At 45.9% G+C, this 12,860-nt stretch overlaps 1 protein-coding gene across 1 annotated transcript in view; it reads right to left on the bottom strand.

Annotated features, from left to right (window-relative positions):
• Positions 1-9,812, bottom strand: part of LOC147678517 (extracellular calcium-sensing receptor-like) — a 68,229-nt gene extending 58,417 nt beyond the window's left edge. The window contains exon 1 of the mRNA XM_086945663.1: positions 9,676-9,812. Within this exon, the coding sequence (XP_086801789.1) occupies positions 9,676-9,764 (89 nt within the window). The 5' untranslated portion in view covers positions 9,765-9,812. The remainder of the gene's footprint in view (positions 1-9,675) is intronic.
• Positions 9,813-12,860: the final 3,048 nt, after the last annotated feature.

Here is a 12,860-nt window from a genome sequence, read left to right as displayed (position 1 = left end):
AGAGCGGCACGGAGTAGAGTCACTGCAAGCCGTTTGGCAAGTTACCGGCCGCCGGGAGCTCAAATACTGCAAGGAAGCGTGCCGGTCAAAGGGGGAAATAATATCAGAGACGTGGACGCTGTGCGTCCAAAATACCCCCGGAACCATTTTTCAGCCTTCCCCCACGCTGCAACCATCAGCCACGTGAAAAAAGCAGCGCGAGCGCTATAAAGTCACTGGCAGGACTATTAAAAGACATACCAGAGGCACGCCGGTCAGTGGTTCAGCAGCGGCGGAGGGGGGGGGCCCTGCTCAGACCCCGGATGGTATAAATTGAACCTCTGATAGCAGGACTGCACCCAGTTAGTACCCAGGGCACCTGAGGTGCAAGGAGCCTAGGAGAAAAGGTGCAACAGCAGGAGAAATACCCCGGAGAGGAAAACAAGAGCGGCAAGGCAGGCTGGCAGACATAAGGCACAACAGAGGTAAGTGTAAGAATTGTGTATACCTAAGAGTCATACTTGAACAGAACTGCGAAATCATTTCTAGCAGCATCACAGTAAAAGACATTACAGCCCCATAAGATGGCACCGAAAAAAGGGCAAAAAGTGCGCAAAGATGATAGCTTAGGGAAAAGTAAAGTAATGGAGGACTCAATTTCACTGGAAGAGACCCAGGAAAGTCAGACCTCTGCTATGGACAACAGCAAGGGGCGACGTAAGAAAAGGAAAGTAAAAAGGGCAACCAAAAATGTACCGGGAGCCAAGAGGGACTGCACTAAAATAATAATCACTAAACAGAAAGATAATCTGGTAGCCTCCAGCTCCATAAAAGACTTTGTTGGGAAACACTACAAATCTATAGAGCCAATAAACTTGGAACAAGCAGAAGACGAGGAACTAAATGGCGTGAAGGACAGAGAAGAGACGGGGGCAGAAGATGTGAACCAAAGAAGGAAAGAAGTGGGAGAACTTCCCGATGAACAATCTATAGATATAGAGGAAGGAGGGGAGGACGCAATATTAATAAACCTTACCCTTCTGAGCCAAAACCTTCAAATAGCAGCGCCTCGGCTCTCTTCATCTCCAAGAATGTTCTCGCTGCAACCTACTGAAATAGAAATTCAAAAGGGAAATGAAACTCAGAGTCCGAGTTTGGTCTGGAGAGACGCAAGAGATCAACAACGGCAGGAAGTGAATCCCCAAAATAACCACTCCGAGCAGGACATTGGAAGAACGGAAAATCAAGCAAATCCAGAAATAAACAATCCACAGGACTCGTTCCTTTCTGGAACCCCCACATCTTCCCTGTTGGAACTAATACTGATGCTACAGAAGACACTCCAAGGAATTCTAGAAGTATCATTATCAAATAATGGAGTGTTGAAAGCACAGAAACTGTTCCTAAAAAAGATTGGCGAAGAATTGGTGGGGATTAAGAGCCGACTGCCAAATATGACAGTCACTCCACAGCCTATAGAAGAAAATATAGAGAGTGACCCCGCAGACGCAGTTGTGGCAAATTCAGTAGTCATACCCCAACCAATAGAACAAAGTATAGAAAATGAAGTGGCAGAGGCATCAAATAATGTATACATTTCTAGACACCCAATGCTGATAAAAAGGCGAGGAATGTATGCAGTAGCTCCCACTAGAAAGAGGGATGGTAGGAAGCGGGCCCTTCCCCATTCGACAAAAAGACATGGGAAGAGTCCAGAGGGGGAATCACAGCCAGGCTTAAATGCATTAGCACCAATTTATGTACCGATTGAACCCCCGCAATCAGTATCTAAAATAACAACGACCCCGCTAGTATATAGGAAAAATGGGAGAAGTAAGGGACTGAAGGATAAACCTCCAACAACTTATACTAAAAAACAGAAAGTAAAGATAGCTCCAGGACAACCCAAAAGTGGCCAAAGAGTAGTTAGCCCACACTCACGAGAATTATTAGAAGTGGAAAGTCATGGGCCACCACCAGGGAGAATAAAGTGTAGACAGTTAAATTATGAAACGCCCAGGAAAATATTAGAGGAGGACAAGAACAAGTGGGTATACTTGGAAGAACTACAAGCTGTGAAAAAGGGAAATGCGGTTAGAAATACGAATCCCTTAAATAGGGCACAGATTCTGACCGCTTTCGCCAAATGCAGCAGCCTGAGGGAGATTAGTACAAGGGATCTAAGCCAAGTTGGCTTCGAAGAAAATAGAAACGGCAAAGAAATAACTAAAGTGTCACTGCACTCATACCTGGTAAAAACGGCAATCTTAAAAGCCACCAGTAAGATAAACCAAATGGGTATAAGGGTAATACCAGAGAGGGAAGTGAAAGGCCCTCCGGGCAGTACCTTTCTAAAATACCACGCAGGTCTGGGGAGGAGACAAGTAAAGTTATGTAGAGAAAATCCAGAAAACCGGAGCCGTATGAATATAGTGATAAACAATGCAGGAAATGATACCACATGGGACAACTGGTCTTTAAGTAGTAGTAATGTGGGAGATCTAAACGAGTATTATACGGAGGAAGGGGTAGAAGATGGAGGCCTAAGTGAGGTAGAATAGGATGGGGGGGGGCTGCAATGTCTAAGTCTCCTAACATGGAATATAAATGGCTTAGGCAATGAACTAAAGCGCGAATACATCAAAGAAGTAGTAAATAAAGTGGAAATTGCCTGCCTACAAGAGACTTGGACATGCGACGAAACCCCAATCATCGAGGGTTATCTACAATTAAACTGCCCAGCCACGAGAAAAAGATTTGGTCGTCCGTCTGGGGGTCTAATGATACTAGTCTCAACAAATGTATTGAGAGAAGTAACTTCACTTAAAACGAAATGTAAATGGATCCTAGCTTGTAGACTAGAACTGTTGACCTTGGAAATGAATTACAAAATGTTGACTGTGATGAATGTATATATGCAGTGGGATAACACAGTAGAGTATGAGAGGGAGATGGGATAGTTTAAGGAGGACATGGATCTATTTTTAGAAATATATGCTTCAGATACTTTGATAATTATGGGAGACTTTAATCATAAGCTAAATCCAAAGAAGGTTGATCTTTGGAATAGAGAACTGTTAGAAGAGTATGGAATAAACCACGCCAGTTTCCCAGCAGGTGAACCCACGAAAAAGGAATCAGAACTAATACATTTCCTAGGCGGTAGGGGTCTCCAATGTCTGAATGGCAGAATGAAGACAGACTGTCCAGCAGGGAAGACCTTTAAAATAGGCCTACAGAACTGCCCAATTGATTATATGTTTATGCCAGCCTGGAATTTCCATCTAGTACGGGATTTTAAAATAGAACAAAAAGAACTGAGTGGCCATTATGCCTTGCTCCTAAGGATATCTAGGGGAAATAAGATGTCTAGAAGCAAAGTGATCCCACAGGAGGTCGAGTACCCTAAACGGGTAACGACACGACTTACCGAGGAATACCAAGAAAAACTGAAGGCAATGCAAGCAAAGGTGAAACTAGGACATTTGGAAGGTAAAAACCTGGAATGGTATATAGAGAAGGTAGATCAAGTAGTCCAGTGTCTAAAAATAGAATTAAAAAAGGACAAAAAGAACAACCCAAAACCCCCGGTCAGCCGAGTGAAATGGTTCTCGGCTGAGTGTCAATCTAAAAAAAGGGAGATACGAGCAGCACAAAGAAGACAAAAAAAGAACTTCACCTTGGAGAGACAGAAACGTATAAACAAGCTGAAAGCAGTTTTTAGAAAAATAGTAAGTGATGCAAAGAGGTCATATAAAGAAAAATGCTGGCTAAACTTGCTAGAAGCAACTGAGGAAAAAAACTTAAGGAAATTCTGGAAAATTGTAAAGGCAGCCTCTGGTCCGATAGACGGAGAAATGAAATCGGTGGTCAGTGAGGCAGCCTGGGAGGAGTACTTAAAGGAATTGTATGGGGTACGAACTCCCCAAAACCATGTAGAGCCCCAAAAATGGCATGAAATATCTGAAGACCTCAAATCCGAGTTTAACGAGAAGCAAGTAGAACAGGTAATAAGAGAGCTTAAGTTAACTCGAGCGGCAGGTCCAGACAACCTGCCCGCAATAATAATAAAGTCAGAAGTAAAGTGGTGGGCAAAATTCTTTGCCCAGATGTTCCATATAATATTAACAGAGGGTAAAATGCCACCCAACTGGAAAGGCGCAGTAATTCGACCAATCCACAAGAAAGGGAGCATGGAGGCACCACAAAACTACAGACTGATTAACCTCCTAGATATAGGAGAGAAGGTTTTCTCAAAAATTGTGCTAAATAAACTTAACGCATGGGCCAAGGAGTTCCAAATCATACCAATAGAACAAGGTGGATTCAGGGAGGGGCACTCGACAATAGACCATGGAGTCGCACTGTGGGCAATGGCAAAGAAGTCAACGGAACAAAACGGCAAATTATGCTGTTGTTTCGTTGACTTCCGAGCCGCCTTCGACTCAGTAGATCGGGACTGCCTATGGGAAACACTAACGAAGGTAAAAATTCCCAAAGATCTCCTAACTATAATAAAGGAATTACATCAAGGAAACTGGGCTCAAGTAATTAGGGATACCGTGGGAACATTGACACAAAAAATACCAATTGATAATGGCCTAAGACAGGGTTGCGTTCTGGCACCACAGTTGTTCTCCATATTTCTGTCAGATCTACCGGCCCACCTAGAGGTAGAAGGTAGTGCAAGCCCAAGAATGGACGGAAAAAAGGTGCCCTGCCTACTTTATGCAGATGACCTGGTAATAGTAGACCAGACCGAGATAGGCCTCCAAAGAAAGCTGAACGCATTTAAGGCATACTGTGTGAGAAAATTCTTGACAGTAAACTTAGATAAAACAAAAACCTTATGCTTTGGGAAAAAGACAAGTAAGTTCACCTGGTACCTAGGGGATCTTAAACTGGAGACGGTAAAAGAATATCGTTACCTAGGTATATGGTTCGATAAATTATTAAATTGGCGAACTCATTTGGAAGCACAAAGAGCAAAAGCTCATACATCAATTTGTGGTCTAAAAATGTTTAACCGGGACTACGGTGATATGTCGCACCGCCCACTTTTGAAAGTCTATAACGCAATGTTACCCGCACAGGTCTTATACGGAGCAGAAATCCTTTATTTGAGCGGTAAGGGAGCCTGGGACCTGACAGAAGGGAAATGCCTCAAAAATCTCTTATCTTTACCACAATCATCCATGGTCCAAGCCATAAGAATAGAGATAGGCACAATCTCTTGGGAGGTACAAATACAATCTGCGTTAATTAGACTCTGGAAACGTCTGGAAGAGACAGAAGGTAAAAAAATAGCACAATGGTGCAGGAAGGAAATCCAAAACAGCGACCTAAAATGGGCAAAAATTTGTAGAGAAAAAATGACACAGATCTGCAAAAGGTTAAAGGTGGAGGTAAACCAGGACACGTATCAACTAGTCTGTTCAAAGAGTGAGCTGAAACTGAATGGTGAGGAAGTCTCGAGGAAGACTGACATGGCCTACCTGGTAAAGAAAAAATCAGTAGAATTCATGCTGAACGCTTGGTCAAATGAGAATGGGTTTCCCTACCTTGACATCTTACCAAACCGCTGCTATAGGCAGGAGATATTAAGGTTGCGGATTGGGACCAATCCCTGGTTAATAAACAAAAACTTAAAATCAACAATGTTAGACCATAAAGGATGTTGCAGGTGTAACCTGGGCTCCAAAGGCAACCTTGTACATATTCTTCTTGACTGCCTAATTTTATTAGAACAGCGGAAACTATGGCTGCGCCCAATATTTTTAAAGCACAATATAAGAACAAGGGAGCAGGCGGCTATCCTCTTAACTGAAATGCCCACAATCGATGTTGCAATTGCCATAGGTAAATACATAAAGGAGGTACAGAGCCTAGTAAGAGGACAGGAGTAATCTGTAGGATGTTATGTTTCTCAAATAATGAAATATATACTTGATGTAAGGAAATGAGACTATTTTAAAGGAGATAATTTGTTTTATCTTTTTAAATTTATATGGATGTTATGAAATGTATGAGGGTGGGTAAGAGTCTTTAATCAATACTGGAGCATTTGTTTAATGATTTTATCAATATTTATGTGGATATTTTAAACTCATAGCACTGTTCTTTACATTTGTTTAAAGATTATGATCTTAATAAACATAACCTTTGACTGACTGCACCACACTCACACCGATCCTCATTGACAACCTAAGGATAGATACATTATCGGACCCCTGGAACATGCACCATCTTACCACTACTGAAGACGCCTGCGAGAGATTGGACAAACAATAAGGGCCGCCCGATAGGGACAAGCTACAATTTCTTAAATATTTTATGGCGCTTCCACTTGCATTTATTGCAGCATAGCTTTACTCATTTAAACGAACCAATTTACATAGGCGCAGTTCGGTCCAGTTAAGATCACATCACATAAGCAGATGAAACACCAGTCTGCCTGTTCAACTGCTCATTTGCACAAGCCTATCCAATCCACCTATATTTGTACATGCCGTTCTGGCAATTTTCTATATAGCACCTGATTGAATAAAAAAATGAGATGCATATTTGTATAGATTGTAGGTTTGATTTAAGAATGTCTGCAATATTTTCGCTTTGTCTTAGCTATTTTAATGAACCTAATTGTCTAAATTAATCAAATTAAATTATATATGTATACGCTTTATATTACGTTTCAAAAACATTCCAATAGGAGAATGTTGCCATTAAGGCAGTCTTAGTCAACACAATGCACTTTACGTGCTAGCAAAAGCATGCAATTTAAGAATGTTTAAAACTAACAACAGAGTTTGTGCTCAGCTTGCTTTTTTTTGCACACTCAATCAACTCTTAGGCGAGGCACCTATTATGCTGCTATGTAAGAATTAACTTTGTGTGACAGTTCTAGTTAGTAAATGCACTTTATGGTCCCCGTAAACTAGGCCAGTGTTTACAGTGCTCATTTCGCACACTGCATTGTATTGTATTGTAATTGCATTTATATAGCGCTTACTGCCCCTGACGAGGCGTCAAAGCGCTTTTTCGGCGAGTAGCAGTGAATCAACAGTCTAATTTTGTATATCTAATTAATTTCAGGGATTTTTTTTTACTATGTTCCATCTAAAGAATGAAGTTTGTGATTTTTAGCTCTGGCTAGCCTCATGAGTTCTGCGCTCTCAAATAATGTATACTGCTATCACTATTTGCACACAAGAAATTAACGTATGATGATATGTTAATCAAGTCTCTTTTAATTATTAAACTTGCTGTACTATGTTTTTATCATGCTGAAATGGGGATGGTTTTAATTACCTAGACACATAAAATTGACCGCAGTTCTGAAAACACCCCCACTGCTGACACATCTTCTCCAGTCAACTACAGACCAATCTCATTGCTTCTCTAACCAGCAAATATCAACAAGACACTATCTAACCATCTGAACAACAATGGTCTCCTGTGCCCATTCAGTCAGGCTTTAGACATTATCACTGCCCTTACTGCCACAACTAAAGATATCTGTTGATTCATGGATCAAGATGCCAGGACTGCCCTTGCCCCACTCAGCCTTCCTGCAGCATTCGACATGATCTCCCACCCGGTTCTTGTCCAGATTTTCCACCCGGCTGATGTCCCACTTATGAGTACTGACTTCAATTGCTACCCAACTATGAGGTTTGGCCATCTAACTACAGATATTCCTCTGCTTTCAAGAAAATGCAGTTTTTGGGGCATCTTGAAGTGTTTTCCTGTTTTTTATGGGTAGCATTTGACATGGGTCCACAAACAGACTTTCAGCCTCTTTTGCATCCGGAATTTGATGTGGCCTTCGTAGTCTGCCTGCTTTATACCTCCATTTTACTAATAACGTGAAATGCATAGGTCCATGAAAGGTGTGATCTAGTAGTTAAACACCTGAGTTCCTATGTCTCAGCTGAAAATGTACGAAAATTGATTATTCCTAGACCCATCCATTTCTGTTCTAGAGCCTGTGTTCTTTCAGAGCTTGCTACTTATCAGAGATAAAAATGCAACTCAACTGGATAATTCAGTGTTATAAGTTAATGTCCCTTCCATAACCACAGGAGATGTTCTGCATGTATACTAAGTGTACCTCCTTATCTTCACTACCTGTTCAATGAATGACCACAGGCAGCCACTCACTTAAACCGCCCTAAGGTTGAAAGCTAAAACGCTGCACGTTAACCAACTGTGTTCCAAAAATGTGTCTTGGTGTCTTCTTAGATGTCAATGGGCCCTATCTCCTGAGGGTGACTTCAAGCCGGTCGTACCTTTTCAGCGATTGACACTAAGTCCCTTATTACAAGCCCTGTGTTATTTTCAATCCAGCCGCCACATCTAGATTGGGAGATAGTACAATAAACCAACAGGGCGGATGTTTTTCACCTCCATTAGTCAGGCACTGAGAGCAGCTGAAATGTCCAGATGGGATTCTTCAGAAACATTTGTGATTATTGCTGGAATCATGCGCAGTATTCCAAATCCCAGAGATATTGTCCAATTTTAAGGTACCTTGAAGATCCAATATTTATTGGAGGAGTTGTTATGTTATGTCACGGTATGTTTATTTGTACAGCGCAATTCTCACCCTGGAGGGTGTCCTGGCACTGGAGCGGGGTCTTTATGGGCTGAGACACGACCAGGGCTAGTTGAAGAGCAAGGTCTTCAGTTTCTTGTAGAATATAGGAACTGAGGAGGAGGCTCTCATGTACAGGGCAGGTCATCTCAGGCTTCAGGAGCGAGGTAGGAGGAGGCACGACTGCCGGAACTGGTTCTGTGTATAACGGGGGTGTGTGTGTGTGACTAGGAGGCCAAATGAGCGAGGCGTCTGGTAGGTTTATGAAAGATACATGGGGCCAGCGTTGTTTAAGGCTCGGTACATGTGCCTGAGGAGTTTGAAGAGTGTTTGCTTCTGGATTGGGAGCCAGTGGAGCTCTTTGAGGTGCAGGTGATGTCAGCGCAGAGTAACACCCTAATGGGGATTACCCAGCCTTTTCCAGTTTACATTTATTGGGGTTGTAACCATGCAAGGACCTGCGATTTCACTTTTCCTGTTACAATAATGGGCCTCGGAATTCCAGAATGCTTGGCGCTGTTGGCTAGTAAAGCATAACTGCCTTAAATTCAGTCTCATGGCATGGAGATAAATGGTAGCTTTATATGTTTTTGCTACCCTGTATGTTTTCTCTGGACACTAGTTGTACCTCCGTCAAGGGCAAGGCAAATCTATATATCAAAGTGAAATGCATGTTGCAGACGAAATTCAATATTTGCCTTTTCCAATTGCAAGTTGCGTTTCAAAAATGGTTTTCTCAAGCTGTTTCAAACATTGATATTGCCACAAGCTTTTTAGGATGTATACTGACAATATTTCATTTATGACAGCTATAGATCGGATGGTTTGAGACATTCCTCATTCACTCTGACCCAATTATGGGCTAAGCTATGCTCTTAATCGATCGATAAACTCCATTTTACACCATGTCAACAAACAGTAGTCAGCAACAATGAAATTGCTCCAAAACTAGCAAAGCGCCATGTTAATTTAAAAAACAATTGTCGGAATGCTTAATGGTGGCTACAAAGTATTGCCCAGGGGTGACAAACAGTAGCACTGCCCCCTGTCCCGCATTGCAACCTGGCATGAAAAAGCGCGCGTGCACCTGAAGAGAACAGTACCTTTGGCAGGTGATCGGCTCCGGCCTCTCTGTGAAGTCGGTTTCGCGGTACTCTCGATCGTGGTGGACCGTGAAGATGCCCCCCATCATGACTTCCCCATCTCGCGAGAGCCCCACGAGCCTGGGTGTGCGGAGCTGGCACCCCGAGGCAGCCGCAGCTGGCAGGAGGAGGAGCAGGGCCAGAGAGAGGGCGGCTTTCAGGTGTAGAGTCTGCCTACACCCGGCAGGTCCTCGCGCCACGGCCTCCATCACGAAGTCATGTAACTACTCGCCTGTTATGTTCCTGGAGGTCCGCCCCTGGCGCCCCGGGCGTGGGGCGCGCTAGTCATGTGACTCCTGATAATAAAAAGAGGTCTTGCACGCACGCAGGCGTTCAGAGGCGCGCAGACCAAGCAACAAAGTTATTCCCAGTGTCGACTGAGTTTATTCTAGGGCCACGTGTTAGGCCTAGTTAGGATTAGATGCCCCGGAGTGTAGGCCCCAGATTGATACCCCTAGGGCGATCACTCCCCATCCACAGGACACAACAATTGGCGACGAGGGTGGTTGCCGACCCCTCGCTACGGGCGTGTGTGTGCCCATTCTCGGGTGAGGCTGCTGCGAGCGCTCCCATTCGCTCGTGGTGCTCGTGCCTTGCTGCCACACACACCCCCACACAGCGCGCCTGGAGGGACGACGACTTCTACCCCTGGCTCTTTGGAGGTGAGCGGCGCTGCCCGACGCTACCCTGCTGCGCATTGAAGCACCATTGGTCGCGCGAGGCCATTCCCCCGCAGGATCTCCCCGTCCGGTGCCGCACCGTGCTCGGTGGCACGTGCGTGAATCGCACCTCGGCATGCCTGGCGAGGCGATCTGGACGGCGTCCGGTCCTGCCTAGTTGCTTGAGGGGACGTGGTGTCTGCCCGTCCCTAGGCGCTGCATTGCCGTCCGAATCCGGAGCGCCGGTCGCACGCGCTCCGCTGCGGTCGCTGAGGGACTCACAGCGGTCATCGTCCGCACTGCCGGTGGGCGTTGACACGTCCGTGCAAAACCCCAGTCGTCGACGGCCTCATCGAAGTGCCTCTTCGGACCTCACTTCGGCCGGCCAAGGGCCTGATCAAGCGCGTCCTGGGCGATGGCTACCATTCCGCCCATTGAACCGTTTGTGGTGGAGGGTGCGACCTCCACTCTCGCTCCGAAATGGTAGGAGTGGGTGGACAGGCTCCTAATATTCTTCGAGGCCACCAAGATCCACAAAGAACAGAAGCGTGCCATGGTTCTCCACCTTGGTGGCAAAGACATTCATTCCATTGCTCGGACCCTCACAGAGGCGACCCCCAAGACTCATCATACCCTGATTAACGCTCTCAATGCACACTTTGAGCCAATGGCGAACCAGGACTATGAACGGTTCATCTTCCGACAAGCACGGCAACTGCCGGAAGAGTCGCTGGATGCATACCACACCAGACTTAAGAAACTGGCACTAACTTGTGGCTTCCAGGATGTAACGGAAGAGATAAGGGGACAGATAATTCAAGGGTGTGCTTCTGCAAAGTTGCGAGAGAGAATCCTGGAAGAATCGGGGAAGCCCTTACCTGACATCCTCACCCTTGGCCGCACAAAGGAACTGTCCAAGGCCAGGGCGGCCCACATGGAGGCTGCATTACAAGCCAATGTGAAGGTGGAACCGATCAATAAGATACAGGTCCAGACGCCGTCCAAATGGCCCAAAAGAGCGACACCCCCTCAAGGTGGGGCATCAGGACAGTCGTGTGGTTACTGTGGAGGCCCGAGACACCCGGTACCAGAGTGTCCAGCACGGGGCAAGAGATGCTCAGGATGTGGCAAAATGAACCACTTTGAAAAAGTATGCCGGTCCAAGAGGTTCCGCAAGCCACGCCAGACGGTGCACACGGTCGCAGAAGGTGAGCCCAGCAACAGCGACATGGATGACGATGACAAGGAGGAGCGGTCCGTACACAAGGTGCACATGATCGGCACCGCCACCAGATGCACCAGGACACTGCCCCAATGCTCCATCCAGGTGGCGGATCAGGACATCATGGCGGTAGTAGACACCGGCGCATCTATAAACCTTATGTGTGCGTCTCTCTACAGCAACATGTCTACACCTCCGAGACTCAGCCCCACCCCCATCACGGTGTATGCCTATGGTCAAGACATTCCGCTCCGGATCCGTGGGAAGTTCAAAGCGGCAGTCCGCCATGGGGACAAAGTCACAAGAGCCAACATCTTCGTGTCGGAAGAGGGTCAAGGCATGCTCCTGAGCTGTAGAACAGCCGAAGACCTGGGGGTGGTCACATTTGCATTTGGAGTACATGAAGAGTCGGTGCAACAGCTGATCATGGACTTTCCAGATCTATTTGAGGGAATTGGGTGTCTCAAAGGCCGCGAAATACATCTGCACGTGGACCCCACCGTGCAACCTGTGGCCCTGCGACACCGTCGCATTGCATTCCACCTTCGGCCACTAGTGGAAGAAGAACTGCAGAAGCTGGAAGCAGCCGGAATAATCGAGAAGGTATCAGGCCCCACCCCCTGGGTTTCGCCCATCGTGGTCACGCGGAAACCGAAACAGCCGGGAGCAGTCCGGATCTGCGTGGATATGCGCCTCCCAAATGCTGCCATCAAGAGGGAGCGCCATATCACCCCCACGATTGATGACTTAATTGGGGAAATGGCTGGAGCCTGTTGGTTCTCCAAACTTGACCTTCGTGCGGGGTATCACCAACTGGTGCTAGACAAAGAGTCAAGAAATATCACAACCTTCTCCACCCATATTGGACTTCGCAGATACACCAGACTTAGTTTTGGGATATCCAGTGCGGCTGAAGTCTTCCAAAATGTTATTCAGGAGCTGATTGCTGGCATACCAGGGGTGATAAATGTCAGTGATGACATCATGGTGCATGCCCGAACAATTCCAGAACACAATCACCGGTTGGCGCAAGTATTCCGCAGGCTCCGCAGTGCGGGACTCACGCTACACCGAGACAAGTGTGAATTCTTACGGACCAAATTAGGGTTCTTTGGGTATGTCTTCTCAGCTGACGGCGTCAACCCCGATCCTGACAAAGTCAAAGACATTAAGGATGCGCCACCACCCACGACGGTCACGGAAGTCAGGAGTTTTCTTGGCATGGTAAACTACTGTGGTCGTTTCATCAAGGACCTGGCCAACCT

The sequence above is a fragment of the Lissotriton vulgaris genome, chromosome 12 (genome assembly GCF_964263255.1).
Source record: "Lissotriton vulgaris chromosome 12, aLisVul1.2, whole genome shotgun sequence".
Taxonomy (NCBI): domain Eukaryota; kingdom Metazoa; phylum Chordata; class Amphibia; order Caudata; family Salamandridae; genus Lissotriton; species Lissotriton vulgaris.
Note: the sequence above shows the minus strand (reverse complement) of the source record. Positions and strands in the feature narration are given on the sequence as shown.